Source organism: Camelus ferus, chromosome 26, assembly GCF_009834535.1.
Source record: "Camelus ferus isolate YT-003-E chromosome 26, BCGSAC_Cfer_1.0, whole genome shotgun sequence".
NCBI classification, from domain to species: Eukaryota; Metazoa; Chordata; class Mammalia; order Artiodactyla; family Camelidae; genus Camelus; species Camelus ferus.
In genome coordinates this window covers 11,762,359-11,782,765 of record NC_045721.1, presented here as the reverse complement: position 1 = coordinate 11,782,765, position 20,407 = coordinate 11,762,359, and the positions used below count along the sequence as shown (strand labels likewise).

The 20,407-nt window shown below is 37.4% G+C and overlaps 1 protein-coding gene across 5 annotated transcripts in view; it reads left to right on the top strand.

Moving 5' to 3' along the window:
• Positions 1 to 20,407, top strand: part of DLC1 (DLC1 Rho GTPase activating protein) — a 344,822-nt gene that overhangs the window by 153,751 nt on the left and 170,664 nt on the right. For all 5 annotated transcript variants that reach the window (XM_032468641.1, XM_032468640.1, XM_032468642.1 and 2 more), the window contains one exon: positions 10,787 to 10,820. In XM_032468641.1, the coding sequence (XP_032324532.1) occupies positions 10,787 to 10,820 (34 nt within the window). The remainder of the gene's footprint in view (positions 1 to 10,786; positions 10,821 to 20,407) is intronic.

Genomic DNA, 20,407 nt, shown 5'->3' with positions numbered 1-20,407 from the left:
ACCTAAATATTCAAAAGATGTATTGTTCTTTCCTAGTACTAGATTTTGTATTTTAAGTAATTGGGATGATATCAGTTTCATGGGCTTGGGATCCTGCTGTATTGCAGTCTTTAAAAGGGTAAAACATGACATTGCTTTCATATTTTTATTTTAAAACATGCTACCAAATACGTTCCTTTATTCAATACAGAAAATAGGTCATTGGATGAAATTGCACCCAATACAAGGGCTAGAGTCACCCCAACAAGACCTTAAGGTCTCAAAGAGAAGAACTGATAAGACACATTTTTAATCCATTTCATGGGTAGCAGAAGTCACCATGAGGCCAAATATTCCAAATGGAGATCAGGAAGAAGTTTTCGATAATAAAGCAGCATCTTGCCGATATTGAGAATAGAAATAATTTGACTTAGTGCCGATTTGGTCATTTAAAACCCAAATCAGTTTTTTGTCAACCTTAATAATTAGTCACAAAATTGAGCAATGTTTGGGGGAGGATCCTGAAACGAGTGGGTTGGGGAAAGCAGACAATAATGGAGCAGTGTTGAGGGCATGATGTTTTGAAAGCATTCTTTGCCATGGGGAAAAAATGGGATCTCAATTAGATCGCAGCTGTTCTCGAGGGTCACGTGTCTATTCCATGCTTCCTACATTACTTTTACTTTGGTGGGGTGTTTTTTATTTTGTTGATGTGCTCGTACAAACATTTTTATAAACTAAACAGCCAGTAAACTGATTAATTTTGACCTTGATGAAAGGTATACCCATTCTAAGTAAAAATCAGCCCTTTGGCATCCCTGCTGATTGATGAAAAACTCCAGGTCTGTAAAAGGTAGCTCCATTTGAAGTGCTCCTTGTCAGTGCCTGGCTTTGGAGTGAACCTCACTCAGTTGTGATTCTTTGGAAGAGAGGCATCACACAAGGCTAAAGTGCAAAGTGTTCAACTGTCTCATGAAAGTGTATAAATGTTTTCTAGTGTGGTCATAAAATTGGTTTCTCCTTTTACTCTAGTAAGCGTACTCTTAGCCAGTAATGCCTGATTGTGAAGGAAGAGGGAAGAAGTAGCCAGCCCAGGACTGACATGGAGAAGAGGAAAATGTGCCAGGGCTGATTCTGTGTTAATATCCCCTGCCCCTTTCAAATCAGACACACCCACCCATTTAAGCATCTCAAGGATGATGAGGGTTCACTTACTCCTTTAAGCCCACATTCCAATTTGATTTTTTTTTCCCAATAATTAAAAGCAATACCAATATCTTTGGTTTCTAACTTCCTTTTTTTTTCTATCGCTATCTATAGTAGAAGATATTTACAGAAAAAGGAATATGTCAGTCCAAGAGAAGCTGTATAGAATAGAGGTTAAGAACACAGATTAATCTGGGCTAAAATCCTGGTTTTAATTCTTGGCTTGACCATTTACAAATGGGAACGCCTTGGGCAAGTAAGTCACCTTGTCTTTATGTGACATGATTTCCTCATATGTAAATTATGAGTTAATATGTGCCAAGTGTTTAGAAAAGTGCCTGGCATGGAGTAGGTACTGGGTAAGTGCCTTTCTTACTGTGTGTTGCCCATTCCCCACGTCATTGAAGCATTTTGACATCACTCTGTCCAGCTAGTCACAAAATGCTGAGCCCACTGGTAACTACTGTAACGTGACTCTCTTGACCCACTTATCTCTCTGCGCATCCTTTCTCAGTCTCTTTCCATTCTCCTCAACTTCTGCCTGCCCTTGTAAATGCAGGCTCCTTAATGGTCCAGATTCAAGTATCTCCCCTCTATACTCTCTCTCCCTGTTTGGTCCCACTTAGTGCCTTTAATCCAGGCCTTCCCCACCCTGCCTTGCTTCTCCTCTGCCTCTGTACACAGCCCCAGAAAGATGCAAGCACCAGTGCCTTAGGGATACTGATCAAAGAAGTGCCACACGTGGTCTTTTCATCCTTGTCTTTTCTCCTAGAACTCTAAATTATTGCCTTCTCTCACCATCTCCTATCTTCTACTCAGCCTTTGATAAATATTTGTTGAAAGCATATTTAGTAAAACATTTAGTTAATGATGAAGTCAAAATTTTATCTAACTTCTAAAGTTATATATAAATTTCAGTTAACCATGCTGTGTCTACAAAGTATTTACTCTTATGGCCAATTTGCAAAATACATTTAACAAGCTTTCTATAGAAAATTAGTATTGAAGCAATTCAATCAGGGCATTAACAATTTCATACTTGCTAATTATCCATCTATGTTTAGAAACAAAAATGTGGCTAATTGTTAATATTATTACCTAATCTTATATCATATCTTAAAATCTCCCACTTCCTCTCTCAGTATCCTACTCTCCCCAAATCTTGTTTCCTGTACTCAATCATTCTAATCTTGTCACCTTTAGCATAAGTTGAAAATGTGTCGGTATCACAAATTTCATCTTACCAAAGGCTCAGAATTTACTGACCCATTTTGAAATGCAGTTTTCTGGGATTAAGATAGACATTAAAGATACGTTAGTGGTTCTTAAGACTTTTTCACTTATTACAATCTATGCCCTACACAATGCCCCACACAGAGTGGGGTAGGCAGGAAGAAAAACAGAATTTTTATGCGCATTCTCAAAGAAAGAAAGGAATAGAGGTGTACCAATTCAGAACAGAAGGAACCCTTAAACTAGGATTATATGGGAAGGATTAATTACAAAGGGGCTGTTTACAAAGTTCTAAGGGAGGAGAAACATATGGTTAGTGCCATAATCAGGGGGCTTAGTACTGAGCCGTGACCACTCCAAAGAGAAGTAAAAAGTTAACAGAATGTAGAGAGAAGAAGTCTGCAAAGTCAGCAGCTTAAGACCTTGAGTGAAAGGACATAACCAGTTCAAGACAACTATGCCATGTAAGATCAAGGGGAATAGATACTCCTTCCCCCTGTGAAGGGGTTCTAGAACCACTTTCCATTGTGGGAGAGGATTTCCTCCACACCACCAAGTAATTCTCCAGACACTGTGTGGGTGTCCTGCCATTCAGCTCTATTCTGACACTATCCACCTGGAGATGGCATCAGATCCCACGAGTTAAGAGCTCAGTCACCCAGACTGCCCCCCTCCCTCCCCACTTCAGATGCCAGTTGCCGGCCCAGGTTATCGCCTGTGCTTCAAACCAACCAGGTATAGATCAGAGGTTCCAAAAACCCACTCCTTGGGTTAGATTAAGTTGATAGAGCGGCTTACAGAACTCAGAGAAACATTTTACTTACTAGACTACTGGTTTGTTATTAAAGGATATAACTCAGGAACAGCCTGATGGAAGAGATGCGAAGGGCATGGTATGAGGAAAGGACAGGGAACTTCTGTGCCCTCTCTGAGTCATCGGTCTCCCCAAATCTCCACGTGTTCATCAACCCAGAAGCTCTCTCAACTGCATCCTTTTGAGTTTTTATGGAGGTTCATTACATAGGCATGATTGATTAAATCATTAACCACTAGCAATTGAACTTAGTACCCAGCCCCTCTCCCCTCCCGGGAGTTTGGTTGGCTTCACTGGCAGCCTACCCCATCCTTCGGTAAGGTCAAAAGGTCATCTCATTTACATAACAAAAGACAACTCTATCACTCTGCTACCTTAGGAACTCCAGGAACAGGATGGAGAAATATAAATACATGACAGTATCGCAGCCTTATATCCCCTGCTGGGGCCCCCATAGGCCCAGCCTACATGGAAGCGAAGGGCATGGGATGCTGTTGATAGAATCCATGCAAAGTGTTCCCACACAAATTATCATCCAAACTGGGACATTTTTGACAGTTAAAGGAGTTGTTAGAATTAATTGTAATTACTGTAAAAAAAAAAAAAAAAGGAGAGAAAAGAAAAGGAACATGCCATCCAACACTTACATAACTTGCAGATTTGTATACCCGTTTAGTGAACGATGAGAACCACTTTAGCGGGAAAGGGCCTACTACTCTGAACGTTCTATGGCAGAACTGCCCACTTCCGCTTCCCCACCCACTTCACGTGTGCATATTTCATGCACACCTAGCCCACCCTTCCCTCCTACCCCATCAGATTCTGTGCATCCTGCAGGCTGCAGGAGGCACCAGAGCACAACTGGCTGGTCCATCAAGGACGGGTAGGGTGGCAATGTCTAAGACTTCTGTGGCCACCTGAAATCAGGAGATCGCTGTCCCAAGCCACTTGTGTTTGAGTGCACTTTGTTAAACCCGTGAGCAACCTGCGTGCCGTTCTTGAAAGGGAGGCATTTGTTAGATTATATCTAAAAAGGGTCAGGAAAGAGGCTGTTTATGTCTACTCATCTTTCAGATATAACTGTATATTAAAGTAAGAACGTTGTTCTCTGCACATGCATCTCACACACTACTAGTCAGGATTGTAGAAACCAGAAAGGCAACCCCGCCCTGACTTGTATTAATACAATTATTCTATCCGTAATTTTGTGTCATCAAAAAATGAACATTCCAAAACTAAACATACTCTTACAATACAGTCTAGCCATTGCACTCTTTAGTATTTTCCCAGTGGAGCTGAAATTTTATGTTCACACAAAAACTTGCACACAGATATTTATAGGAGCTTTATTCATAATTAATTGTCCAAACCTGGAACAACCAAGATGTCCTTCAGTAGGTAAATGGATTAAAAAAAACTAATACACCCACACAGTGGAATATTATTTAGTTCTAAGAAGAAATGAGCTATCAAGCCCTGGAAAGACATGGAGCAACCTTTAAATGCATGTTACTAAGTGAAACAAGCCAATCTGAAAAGGCTATATCCTGTGTGATTCCAACTATAGGACAGTCTTGAAAGGCAAAACTACGGGGACAGTAAAAAAGATCAGTGGCTACCAGAGGTTAGGAGGAGATAAGGATGAATAGTCAGAGCACAAGAGGATTTTTAGGTGGGGAGGGTATAGCTTAAGTGGTAGAGCATATGCTTAGCATACATCAAGGTCCTGAGTTCAATCCCCAGTACCTCCTCTAAAAAAAATAAGTAAGCCTAATAAACTCCCCCTAAAAATAAATAAAATAACAATAAAGCAAAAAAAATTTTTTTTAAGAAACAATAACCCAAAAAAAGGATTTTTAGAGCAAAGAAACTGTTCTGCATGATACTGTAATGGTAGGTACATATCTTATACATTAGTTCAAATGCACAGAGTAGACCATGCCAAGAGTGAACCCAGATATAAACTATAGACTTTGAGTGCCAGTAATGAAACAATGTAGGTCCATCAGTTGTGACAAAAGTATCACTCTGACTGTTGAGGCTATGTATGTGTCAGGGCAGAGGATTTAGGGGAAAACGTTGTACTTTCCTCTCAGTTTTGTTGTGAACCTAAAACTGCTCTAAAAATAAAATCTGTATTTTCAATGAAAGAACAATGATTGTCAAAGCTAGAGACTTTGTAAAGCAAAATAGATGATATCAGATTGCCAATCAGACACAGATTTTCAATGAACTTCTTTGTTCAGATGAAAGCAAGCAGAAATCATTGACTAGTTAACAATATCACAGTCTGGAAAGATTTCAAAAGAGTCTTTAAATAGAGATGCAAACAAACCCATTTTCCAGTGTAGCTCCTTTTCTTTAATGTTGTCTTTCATGTCTTCCCCAAAAATGTGAGTCCCCCACCTCTTCCTGTTGTGCCCACAACGGGCTCTTGTGCTCTCATCTGAGACCGAGGCTCTTCCACCACTGAGGGACGTCTTCCTGCAGTTGCTAAGGATGTAACTACCCATTTTGAAATTTCTCTGTAAAATATTTTTGTGGGAATAAAAGCAAATGTTTTTAAGGGAAAGGAATAATTTACTCTGTAATAGTCACTGATTTCTTCCCATTTTTAAAAAGGTAAATAGAGGAAATTCCTATAGAACAAAACAGAGTATTTCAGATGGTTGTGTGAGCCTCTCTAATATTTAAAAACATGCAAAGCAAGCACTACCTATAAGAAGAGAAAGCACAAGATAAGTGGTAGCGCTTTGTCACTTCATGGAAACTACAAGTCAAACCTTTCAGCCTATCATAGCTGTCTATTGTTGGAATGGATTGACTTTCAAAGGGCCTTCTTAATGGTAGTATTTTATCATCCTGATTCCAAAAGATTAATAAGAAAATAATTTATAAAGATAATATATTAATAGATGTATTAATACATATATATGTATGTAAAATATATATGTAAAATAATTTACATGACATCACATATTAATAAAAATAACATATTAAAGTGGAAAAATCTTACTCCATTTTCACCTGAAATCATCACAATGAAATTGGAACAATTAGAATATTTCAGTCATCATTGTACTAAAATGGATTCAGATATGACATCCATTACTTATGTTACCGTTTATGTTAGCAGCTTCTGTGTAGTTGGTGTAATTCCTAAAAGGTATCCAGCTGAGGTCCTTCTGTAAGTGCAGAAAGCCATTGTAGCAACAGACCAAATGAATCAACATATGTCTACAACATTTCCGCAGGGCACGTCAAAATCAGCATTTCCCCGACCACGTTTCATGTCCAAAAACATAAACAGACACACACACAGCCTAAGCTCCCACACACAGCTTTAAAAGACCTCGTTAAGAGAAAGCAAATTATTTCCTCCTCTTTTACGAAAAAGCTTTCTCTTTAATGGTTTCTTAAAAATTCACTTGTAAAACACCTTAACAACTCAGCATAAATGAAACTCTTTGCATGTGGAGAGCTATTGGAGGGTCAGTAGAGCCATAGAATGGTTGTTAGCCTATCATTTGCATATCACAGAGAAGAATAACAAAAGACCATGAATAATTCTTTTCTCTCATTTGGAAGTTATTAGTAGACTTCCTTTGTTCCATTAAGAAATGGGAGAAGAAAATATGAAGTTACAGCGAACCCATATGGCCAGCAGGAAAATCCTATTTAATTGCTTTATTGCCAGAAATGTTAAATCACTTCCTGAGGATACAGTTCAAATGAAACACATGGCAGCTATTAACAAAAACCCCTAATGAATTCAAAAATATGCTTTTTATGGGAGCTTTCTCATAAGCAGCAGTTATGCATGTTATTTAAACTGTATATATAAACACGCACTTGGTCTTTTAATCCCACAAATGTTCGATGACACCTACTCTGTACCAAACAATACAGGCAGCTTGCATGAAATGTTTTTTTTCCCAAGCCTAGGAACAGATAAAAGACTATGAAACCTCAGGACATGGTCCCAGATCTAGCCATGCCACTTCTCAGAAGTCAAAGGCAAGAAGAATCTCCTGACCAGAACTTCCTCCCCCTGGCCTCAGTGCCTGCCCAAGAACACCATTCCACTTCCACCTGGGTTGCCCGAATACCTACCGTCTTCCTACTCCTGTTCATGTCACACCAGTGAGGGTGTTAATTGCTATCATTTCGCAGCCACTGCGTGGAACTCTTCTGTGTCTTTTCATGGATTGTCTTCAGTTGGATTGTGAATTCCACAAAGAAGAAAACTTTCCTAAGGGTGTTTTTCTGTAGAATAATGTGAGGCATCTGATTAAGAATCAACAAATAGCTTTCATTAATTGCAAACCAAGTGTCAGAATTGTTTTTTAATGTAATGCCTTTCATCCCTGGGAAATTTCACAACTCTAATCAGTGTATTCATCAACCATTTTTCTAAAGAGACAACTCTCCCTCAAATTCAAAGATAAATCCACTGAGGGATATCCAGCTGTTATTACTACATGGTTTTACTTTAAAAGAGAATTTGCATACATTAAACTTAGACATTCCTTTCTCCACGTTATAATAGGGCCATTGCAGTTATTTAATGGAAGTGAACTTTGGTAGCTTAAAGAATCATGCAGAAGAACATGCAGCGAGATTTTAAAGTAACTGGCATTGTCCACATGACATATTGGCTTAGACCACATGGAGGCTAAAATATTTTTGTTTGATAGGGCAACTCATTGATTAACATCTTTATTAAATATTTACTTATATATACTTGGTTACACACTTAATAATCAAAATAAAATATCACTGGCCAACTTGTAATTTGGGCTAAGACATTCAATTTGTCTTAAATGCCTTAGCTGTAAGAAGAGAGAGCTAGCTTAGATGATTTCTAAATGCCTCATATAGTTTCTCCTGCACAAGTATTTTGTGATCTAAGTCAACATCTGCTCATGGGACCTCTCCAAACCTTTCTCTTCTTTCATTTCAAAATATTCCAGTTAGTATTTTAAAATTAGCATTAGTGACCTCAGAGGTCAATGTGCCAGGGGTTGTGTCCTGGCTTCCATTCCTTTACCGTGACCTCGAAAAATTACTCTACTTTTTAAGACTTCATGGAGTTGTTCTAAGGACTGAGTTTATGCAAGTAAAAGCTTAAAACTGTACCTTGTACATAACAGAGTACCTTGTGTTAGCCATTTGTACACTAAGGAACTTTCTCCATGAACATCCTTTAATTACTGTCACCAGCCTTTACAATCTTGTCAATGAAAGGATTTTTATGTTGTTTTGTTGTTTGTTTATTTGCTTGTCACAAAAGAGAAAACTCAGTTTTAAAGTCCTGATCTCCAGACTGGGGGCAAATCTAGGGGCTAGGCTTAAAATATAATATATAGTATGGATTTCCTTCCATTTTTAAATTCTTTCCCAAAAAAGACACATAAAAAGTAATCAAACATCACCAAAACTGTAGCACAGCTTTCTTGTCAGGTGTAGAATCATAATTCCTTCTTGAAGCAAAGGAAAAATCAGATGACCATCTTAAACTAAAGGGGGCTAAGGAAGATGCTTGAAGCCTATGCAGTCAGTCCCTCTGATGCCCTGGTCCCTGGGCATAGTCCTCCACCCTGCCAGTTAGTAACTTCATGTTCTTGTCATTTCTGCATCTTTGTCAGGATGCAGAGTCAGCGTTCACACCCAGAGAACAAAAAGTGAATAACTAAATGTAGATAGAGATTAAGTCAAAATATGCTTTCACTGTAGATCAATCTTGCCAAAATAAAACCCTTTCTATTTTTTTATCCATAAAAAGATTGTTTCCCTTGTTTGAAAAATCACATCAATCTCCAAATCCTATAAATTCCAAAGGTAAGGCCCTCAACAATAATCAGTATCTCACAAAGATATGAGTGTCTTGATATTTGATATTTCCTTAGGCTGACCTACAGCAGAGGTACAAGTGAGCCTTCTGCTGCCACTCACACACACACACACACACACACACACACACACACACACATACACACACACTTGCAACAAAACTAATTACCCGTTTGAGCCTGCTTTTCTTACTTCAACTCAGGGGACTGTGTTCCCTAAGGAGAGGGAGAGAGACATCACTTGTAGACGTCTTGTGTGGTCAGTGTTTGTGGAGTAGAAGGCATCAAATCCCAGTGGGCCAGACAGATTTATAAACGGCCTCCAATAAAAGTTAATACCCCCATGCTAACTGTATTTTATATGTGAGTCATAAATTAAAGTCATATACTATGTAAGTCATAGTCATTATACTATACCTGAGGTGAGTCTCCAAAATAGGACGAAGAAATTGAACTACAAAATTTCAACTCAAATTCAAAAGTATTTTTAGTCTCATTTATTGCCAATATCTTTTAAGTATAAAATGAGTCTGTCGTAGAGAAGAAAACAGTTACGTGGTTGATTTACAATTATCATATCTCGATCTAGTAACTTTACCAATGGTTCCACAATTCTCTTTTTTTTTCTTTTCAGCTTTATTGAGGTATAATTGACAAAATTGTAAGACATTTAAAGTATACATTGTAGTGATTTGATACATGTATACACTGTGAAAGGATTCCCCTTTTAGTTAATTAACACATTGATCACTTCACATACTTACCTTTTTTGATGAAAACATTTAAGTTCTACTTTCTTAACAGATATCAATTATATAATACCAACTGTAATCACTGTGCTTCATATTACATCCTCAGATCTTATTCATCATATAGCTGAAAGTTTATACCCTTTTACTAATCCCTCCCTATTTCCTCCACCCCCTAGCCCCTGGCAACCACTATTCCACTCTTTCATACTATCAGTTTCACATTTTTTTTTTTAGAATCCACATATAAAAAATACCATGCAGTATTTGTGTTTCTCTGTCTGGCTTATTTCACTTAACATAATGCCATCAAAGTCCATGTTATTGCATATGGTACAGTTGCCTTCTTATACACACACACATACATGCACACAAAGCCATATCTTCTTTATCCATTCATCCATTAATGGACACTTAGACTGTTACTATATCTTGGCTATTGTGAATAATGTTTCATTGAATATGGGAGTGCAGATACCTCTTTGATACCCTCTTTTCACTTTCTTTGGATATACACCCAGAAGTGGGATTGCTGGATCATATATAGTAGTTCTATTGTTAACTTTTTGAGAAACCTCCCTACTGTTTTCCATAGTAGCTGCACCAATTTACATTCCCATCAACAGTGCATGAGGGTTCCCTTTTCTCCTCATCCTCGCCTATGATGTTATCTCTTGTCTTTTTTATAATAATCATCTAACAGATGTGAGGTGATGTCTCACTGTGGTTTTGATTTTCATTTCCCTGATGATTAATGATGTTGAGCACTTTTTCATGCACCTGTTGGCCATTTGTATTCCTTCTTTCGAAAAAAATGCCTATTCAGTTCCTCCTCTCTCATATTTCTATTACCAGGTTCTATTTAATTTTGGCTTCATTTTATTTCTAATAATGTTATTTGATGTTTCCTTCTAGTAATACCACAATTTTGTGGCTTTTGTTTTCTTTTTCAGGCTATTCCAGGTGTTTTGGAGAAGGAAAAGGCTGGTAAGTTGACACTGGTTGTATTTTCACTTCTATTTTAGAATAAAATTCCATCTTCATATAAACATTTCATTAAATATCTAAAATGAATACACCTCATCAGTCTCTGGGTAAATGTTATTGTTGAATTTCTAAAACATAAGTTTTGCTCAAAATGTAAAAAAAAATGTTTTCTAACACAGCATTGCATCTTGTTAGAATAAGATGTGAACTTCTTATAGCCTTGATTGTAACTGCAACTACAGTTTGTCTTCCTGAGGAAAAGAGTTAGACGTTGTTCAGTGTACTGAGGAATGGTCTTTGGAGATGTGTCTTTAATACAGCTGGTCCTCCGTTATCTGTGGGTTCTGAATTCACAGACTCAACCAACCATGGATCTAAAATATTAAAAAAAACCTCCCCAAATTCCAGAAAGCTCCAAAAGGCAAAACTTGAATTTGCCACAAAGGCAACTATATATTTAGCATTTACTTTTTATTAGGTATATAAGCAATCTAGACATGGATTCAAAGTATACAGGACAATGTGTGTAGACTGTATGCAAGGACTGGGCCATTTTATATAAGAGACTTGAGTATCCATGAATTTTGGTATTTGCCAAGGAGTCCTGGAAATAATGCCCTGTGAATACTGAGGGACGACTGTAATTATCAAGACTTTAAAAAAATTTTAATAGCTTGTTTAGTAGTCCTAGGAAAGATGTACTTGTTTAAAGCTGACGTTATACTATCAAAGATATAATTATGAAGCAATATGAATAGTTAGAGAAAAAATTATAGTACTTTTTATGCTCTGTGCTATGATTATAACTCTTTAACAATATTATGGGAAATGGATAAGAACTAATGAGAAATAACTGACATACCAAAAATTAGACTTGGATTGATAATTATATGCTTTTTAAAAATCTTTTGATCTTCCTCAATATTGTCTTATGTTTTCTGTGTAATAATAATCATCTTTTTAAAAAACAGATTGAAGGTGCTTTACTAAACTTGAAGCACATCACGTAGCTTTTAGACATGTGATTTTTAAGAGCCGTATTGAAAGTTAATAGTGTGATCTAAAAGATGTCATGACTTCAAGTGCCTTAACGCTAAAGCATTATTTTGTGTGATAGGATTTTTATACAGGGGATGTTCTCTTTAAAGTTCAGTGATCTGATTTTTGCTGCCAGATAGTTTTCATAGCTTATGTTCCGTGAGCTAAAGTTTTCTGTTTAGATTGTGTTTTGCTTCTGCTCTCTAATATGTTGAAAGGTAATATTCTTTAGAATAAAAAGAAAATATTGAATTGGCATCATGCATCAGTTCAAAAGAAAAACTACTCAGTGTATCAATGCAGTTGTATTACACAGATTAACAGTGTATACTAAACGAATTCAAATTACAGTTCCAGATCTCTAATACCTTCAATCATAGATGTATTAGCTATCTCTTTAGGACAAGAAGTAAATGGTTGAGAGATCTTTTGCATCACAAAGAAAAAGAAATTTAGCCAAAGTTGTGCTTTATCTTGGGTTGTGACAATCTCTGTAATTCACAAGATTAGCTGCAATTTAAACAAAATGTATAATAGAACAAAGTTGACATCTTATTTCAGAAAATCAGCAAATTCTTTTATACCCCAAAGAGAAAATTAGGATGCAAATTCTTGGCCTGTGGGGAAGAGGGAGGAGGGATGGAAATGCCATTGCTTGAGGGACTGGAAGGGCAGGCTTATCTTCTCCCTCAGGCACTAAAATGATGTCAGTGTGATAGGAAGAAGCACTTAGATTTGTCAAGCTCCTCTTAGAGATATTTCCATTAAAACAAAGAGCTAATTAAACAGAGAGCATAGTTATAATGCAACCACCACTTTGTATCATAATCTTGGAAATTTTCCCCCTCAAAAACAGAAACAACAGCAAAAACATGAAATTAGTTATCTATTTAATGATCTCTCTGGGTCCATTTCTATACTACTGGGGCACAAATTTTAAAAGCTGATAAATTTTATTCACAGAGGTTCTGCCAGATGATCTGTGAAGGTAGGCTCCACCAATTGATAAACATGCCCTAACCAGGCTCCTGGAGGCCTCATATCTGGTGCTTAACCCAGGACGGACTGATTTGAGCAGAACCTGGCTTCTGGATGTTAAAACATTAGAATGATTGGAATTTACTCCAGAATAGATTTTGATTTAGATTTCTTGAGAATGTAGTACTTTAAGAGGAAAATATAATTTTGTTTGACAATATGAGTAATTCTTTAAAAAAAATCAATGAATTTATGTGTCAAGATAAAGGCTTATGTTTGAATATTTTATTCAATTGGTAACAGATTGCCAATTCAAAAAAGAATATGATTTCTTTCAAAAAGTTTGAAAGGACCATACCAGTTTAATCAATCTAATTCTTGTATTTCCAAAATGTATTATGCTGTATTTTAAATATTTAAAACATTTTGAGTGTTTTATATACAAACGTGAATCCTTTATTCCTCTTTACAAATCTCTATTTTAAGCTCTGCTAGACAGAGGAATGGCAAGGCAGGCAGAGGACCCACTCAATCTTCTGGGGGTTAATTGAGCCTTTAAATAGGATTAAGCTTCATTCCCACCCCTAAGGCCCATCATTTTTTCTGTCCTGCTAAATGAATGTAGCCTATTGTTTCTTATTAAGAACGTCTATTTTTAATCTGTGTGACCTCTCATCCAAGCCAACTGGAACCAACTCCACCAGGCTTTATGAAGCTCTAAACAAAATCATTTTGGGAACATTCCATCAATAATTCTTGAGTTGCAGTTGTGCAGTTGTCCCTTTGTGTGCTTAAGTAGCCATCTTCTCTTCTGATCCATGTTGCTATGTCAATACAGCCTCGTGGAGTCATTCTGCAGCTTATCTGACATCTTAGGATGACAAAACCCTCCAAGGGCAGGCAGTTTTGAAACAACATCCCATTGGTTCATTTACTCCACAAGTGCTTATTGAACAGCAGCATATACTAGGCATCATACTAGGTTTTATTGAGGAAGCAATTATGAACAAGGCATGATCCTTGCCGGGAAGGAACTCAGACTCTAGTTCCATTGGGCTAGCATCCTCCTTTTTCTCTTCTCAATTGAAAAATTCTTAACCCAGTTTATTTAGAAAGCTTCCTAGGAAAAGAATCAAATAAAAATGATGTTTTTAAGAAATTCTGTATCAGAATGTACATCGACAAGATCTGAAATAGATTCCAATTAATTTGTTTTTAAAACGTCAGAATTAATCACACAAGTATCAATATGCATAATTGTATCCAACACGTAATATTTTTATATAACTTCCCTTATGCCACCAGAATCTGTAAAGAGTGGGCCCAATGCCATTGCTGTATTTTCCAGCACGTCTGCTTCCTATCCGTGTGGCCTTGAACAAGTTATTTAACCTTCTCATTTTCGTATTTCTAGAGTATAAATAAATAACCTGCCATGTTGTTGTTGTAAGGCAACAATGCTTGGCACAAAGTAAGCTCTAAAAAATGGTAGCTGTTTCTTATAATAATTAGTTGTGCTTATAACCACCCTGTGAACAAGCCACATAGAAGCTAGCTGTGTTACTGCTGCCTGTGTCTGCTCCAAGAGTTCTTAAATGCTTCCTTGGGGCACCAATTAACAGCTGAGCAGCTGTCCATGTGGAAGAAAGAGATCACTTTCTCCATGAGACTCTGACTGAGTGAATTCAGATAGAGGTCATCACAGTATAGGCAGAGTTGGCCGTATTTTTAATACCTCTTTAGAAATTCTTGGCTCTATTAAGGTGAGATTCTCTCCAGTGAACAGATAATCTTCAATTTTCACAGAAGATTAGTCCTTGAGAAATATATACCCTGAGTCGCCTTTTCCTAGGGCTCCATTATCCCCTGCATCCCTAGTCCCTGGGGCAGTTGGATCCTGTCTGCCCAGCTCCCACCCTCCCTCCCTCCCCTCCTGCACACAGTCCTGTCAGCACTGCCTTCTAATCATCCCTTGTCCATTCTCCTTGCCCTTGTTTTAAGCAGCCCTCCACTTCGCGGTGGATTTTTGAAACAATGTCCAGAACTGGTTTCCCTGCCTTAACCTATCGTTACACCAGTTCACTCTCTGCATTGTCACCTGTTATCTTTGAAAAGCTTCCCCTGATGGTATCAATTCCTACTTTCCTACTTTAACTTTTCTTTTTCCTTCTTTTTTTTTTTTTTTTTTTTTTTTTTTTGCCTCCTTACTGATTACAGGATAAGATCAAACTTTCCTGCTTTACATAGCTGGCCATCTGTAATCCGGATGCGGTATATTGTACTGAATCTGCCCATTTCACCCCTCAGATCCACCCTCCAGCCTGCTTCTCCCCAGCTCTGCGCCCAGGAGGCTGACCAGTGTGGGAAGAATCAGTGGGCTGCCCTCCTTTCTATTTTCCCTGTTCCATCAGTAAGGAGCCCCAGCAGGAGACTGAGGGCTGGGGAAACGATAGGGCTGTGAGGATGGGTAGTTTATTGCACCGTCTGCCTCCCAAGGAGTCACTGCTGGCCCTTTCCACCCAAGTTTCCAAGTTCTGACAACCATTCTCTCCTCTTGCCTTATGGCTTCCCTACACCTTTACAACAGTTCTGTTACTAAACTCCCCTCAGTTTGCCCTGTGTACCATGTTTCCTGTCAGGAGTCTCACTGATATACCCGCCAGTACTTTCTCTTCTTTCTATTCCTTTGTGTTGGTTGGCTGGTTGGTTTGTCTAACTTCAGCTACAGCAGACAGCCACAGAACCCCTTCTAACTCTGGATCTTTCTACTTCTACCTAGATGGTGCAACTGCCTTTTTAAAAATAGGGATGAGAGGCAGAGAGTGATAGAGGGAGAAAGAGAGAAAAGACTTATTTAGGGGAAAAAAAGAGATACGGACCATGTTTTTCTTCATCCTAAATGAATATAGTTTCATTTAATCACATGGGGAGGAAGATACCTACTAGTATGATTTAGAGTGTGCTCTCTACTGCCTAGAAGCAGGTAAGCTAGAAAATTAGCACTGTATTTTAGTCACCAAAATGGGACTCTCTGAGCATATTTGAAAAGTAGTAATAGGGACTAATACGCAGTCTCTCTCATTCTGAAATTAAATTACAGATCATAAATTTTCTCAGGCTACATGGCAGCCTTTGGGAAGCAGACCACTATCATTAACCAAAAATGGCATTTCTTTTTCCTTTTCTGTTTTGAAAAATCTACTTGTTTTACTGGGTCCAACAATATCACCTCCTTAATGAATTATTTCCCAGGCAGGGTTAGTCCTAGATTTTCCTGTGCTCCTAGAAAACTATGTGTTTTCAGTTATACTCTTATCATCTTCCTTTGCTGTATGTTCTCTTCTCTAGGCTGTGAGCTTTTCTAGATCAAGAATATTGTCTTTGCATTCTCTGTAATTAAAACAGCTATTAGTTCATGGTGGGTGTTCTATAAAACGTGTTAACCAATAAATTATAATTACAAAGATGCTTTGGCTTCGATCTTACGCATTTAGAGTTAACATGGTTCTAAAACTTTGACTTCCTCTCTCCCCAGCTCTCTCCATTACTCCCACTACCCCGACAACTGCCAAATATCTCAGCTAGGTAATTAATTAATGATGTTATTCGGGGCTCTATCCCATACGAATGTGTAAAGGGCACCATTGAGAAAGATGACTTAGAATCTGACTCTGGTTACATTCCTTGGTCATTTTTCTTAGAATGTTTGTTCTCCTGCCTCTAGGTTATTTAGTTGGCCAGAAAATGTTAAAAATCAAGATAATGAATAATTATAGCCTGAAACATTTGTGAAAGATAGCTTTCAGAAGCATATAACAGATTCATAGTCTCCCCAAACTTTGTGTTGTGGCTAGTAAGGCAGAATATAGAAATCAAACACTTCTTTGTGACGCATGTGTGAGGGAAAAAACGGGGTTTTCATAATTTCATTCCAAGCTCCTTGTAAACATACTAAATAACAAAGCCCAGACTTGGTGCCTTTTGGTATTAATTTTCTTGGCTGCTTTTGACCACTGAGAAGGGAAATGCATATGACCAAAAAAAAAAAAAAAAAATTGAAATGCAAAGACTTTTTCCAGTCCGATCATTTCTTTGATTCAGAGAATTAATTACTGGTGCGATCTATTCCACTCTAAGTCATGTTCCAATATTGACAGATCCGAAGGGATTTGTTGAAAAAGCAAAACTAGGACTGCTCTATTTCAGAGTTCTTCTTTGATAGACTGCCCTATTTTATGTCTCTGTTTTAGTACAGATCAGATTGATTTTAGTGCCGTCTCACTCACTAGACTGTAAGCACCCTGAAAGATGGAATTTTGTTTCATTCAGCTCTGTGTTTCCAACGCCTGGCATTAAAGTAGTTGCTTTATGATCAGTAAATGAATGAATAAATGAGATATTTTTTAAAAATCAACAAACATTTTATACGCACAATACTCCCAAAGCCAAATGTAAGATCTGAGCATTCTGTTGTAGGTGAAGCACTTTCTGGTGAGGCACTTTCTGTAACTGCAAAGGCCCTCAGCTGTTTTACAGAGTTGGGCAGGGTCTGAAAATTGTCTTTATCAGGCCAGGCTGGCCTTTGGCCAACATTCCAAATTCTTTATTCCCTTTTATTCTTAGAAAATGAATTTCATTATTTTTTCCTAATGGCTTATAAATACTCACTTATTTCACTTTTCTTAGTATTATGGTCTCTGCTAGCCTGCTTTTTTATGCGAAAGGAATTTAGGGTATGCCCACACATAACCTCTCAGTTTTTCTGAAACCTAATGTAAACTAATCCATGAAAAGTTGGCTGTGGTTGACTGGGCTGTTGAGAGGAAACACATTAGCTTTCAGGTATCAAGGAATTCATGAAAAATATAAGTAAGCTATTCTTAACTGCCAAAGATCTTGGATTCATAGGGTATTTTTCAATACAGATAATTTTCTTAATCTGTTTCTTAATGTTCTACTGGTGTTTCATTTATTACTAAGTAGCTAAAACAAATCCACTGTATCGCCAGAACCAATTAAACGTATTTCCTTTTCTTCTCACTTATATTGCAAGCACATGATAATTTTTCTTTTAACAAGTTGCAATTTAAATGTTACCTTCTGCACTTGGGGTGGTTGTCCACAGGTGATGTAGTGATTCCTGTGACATATTTCTGTTCATGAATTATCTTCCATATCAGGCTGTGAGCTCCTTGAAGGCATAAACTCCACATTTCATCTTTGTCATCCCCTCACTCAGTGTAATATCTAGCACAGAATAGATGTTCAAGAAATACTTTTAAATCAATCCATTCATTTGACGTATCAAATAACTCATGCAGACAGTTAATCTCCAGCCTATCAGTGACTAGCTTTTCATGGTATTTGACAGGCTTCAGATTTCTTCCTCCAAAAAGTCTGTGCACATTTTGCTCCCCCACTTTATCTCTCAAAAGAATGGCTATCAGCATTGAACAGGAGGTGATGAACTGCCAATACAGGCTAATGAGGCAGTTTTTCACTTCCATGTTTTAATTGACATTGACCTTTTATCAGTAGAAAAATTCATTTGCCATTTTCAGTCTCCCTGATTTATGGAAGGGCTTCTTTTTGTCAGTTATATTTAAAAAGCAATAGAACTTTCATTTAGTTTGAAAATCATATCTGATCATTTCTTAGGTGCCTCCAAATATTTACCTTTATAGAGTTCTCCATGCATAGTTTGCAATTCAGTTACTTTTATTAATAGCTTGAATATTTACACAAATACATACCCACAAGATAGTTGTACATTAATTCTCATTTCTTTAGAGAGGTGATTTTACTTTGGAAAGGTACATATAACAAGGTATTACTTTGACCTGTCTGAGTATGAAATGTTAGGTTTGAAATTCTAGGTTTGAAATATTAGGTATGAAATTCTGCTGATGTGACTGTACTTTTCTTCTCTTATTGACCCTCCATTGGTTTGAAAGACTTTAATTTGTGTTTCTATAAGCAAAAGTTTGCGATCAATATCTCTTTCAAATGGACCCATATATATTTCTGTTTTAAAATTAAAATATGATTTTGAGATACGGTTTATCTAAGCAGGGAATCCAAGACAGTTATTAGCAACCATAACAAATCATCCAATGCCCGAGAAAGGGCTGGTGCCCATATTGTGTGCAGTCTGTCCAGAATAATCTGGCCATTTCAGGAAAGTGGATCATGGGTTTAAGTAGCTACTTTGTCTTGATACTATTATCAGGTAGAAATAATCTTACAAAATTCTACAAGTGATGTTTAAGCAAAATGGTCATCAAAAACCCTCACTTGACCACCAAATTGAGGTTTTTCTTTTTGTTTTTAAAATTTTCTAACCATTGAGCTTCCCCAGGAAGCACATTCCAGTGACTCCCAACTGCTAATGTTATAAACTGCTTCTTTTTTTTCTTCCAGTTTTATTGAGATAGAATTGACATACAACACTATATAAGTTTAAGGTTTTACAGAATAATGATTTGCCTTAAATACATCATGAAATGATTACCATGATAAGTTCTGTGAATATCTATCATCTCAAAGATATAAAATAAATAGAAATAAATGTTTTCTGGTGATGAGGATTTATTCTCGTAACAGCTTTGATATATAACATACAGGAGTGTTAATTATGCTAATCATATTGTACATTATATCCCTAATACTTATTTACTTTATAACTGGAAGTTTGCACCCTTTGACCACCTCCATCCAATTCCCCCTCCCCCTTAGCCCCACCTCCATCCCTGCCTTTGGTAACACAAACTTGATCTCTTTTTCTATGAGTTGGTTGGTTGGTTGGTTTTTAAAGTATAATTGACCTGCAACACTATGTTAGTTCCTGGTGATAAGCTTCTTAAAATAAATGTTTAATCATTCTTTTCTATGGATTTAAGGAAACATAAATGGAGGACAATGGTACAGTTCATCACTTCTTTATTTACCTTTTTAAGTCTGTGGTCTTCTGTATATTTATCCAAATGTTTTCCCTGCTGTGCTGTGATTTCCTGAAAGGAGGACATTTTCCCTGCACCTGTGTAGTGCCAGCCTTTTAGAGGGTTTTGGACTTAATGTTTGTCAAATGAATGGTTGAGTGGATAATAATATCAAACATTTACTCTGTGCCTGCACTCTTCTAAGCACTTTATAGATATGAACTCATTTAATCCTCTAGCAACCATATAAGGAGGGTGTAATTTTTTCCACGTTATGGAGATGACGAACCTGAGACTCAGAAAGGTTTCCTAAAATAACCAAAGTCACGCTATGGCCAAGGCAAGATTCAGAGCAAGCAACACAGGCTAGAGTGCATGCTCTTAACCACTATGCTGTACGTAGTGGTTAAGTGCCAAGACTCCTCAGGCTGATGAACAAATTTTTCCTTAATCAGACCTTACCCTTCCTTTCCAACCTTATCTCCCATCCTCCCCTAACAGGCACCTTCCGCTGTAACCATGGTAGCAACCTCATTTGCTCCTGAATTTGCTTCTGCATAACTTGACCTTTGTTCTTCCTGCTTCCCTTCCAGAAATTAACTCCCCCATTCCCCAAGGTCTTATTTGGGTTCC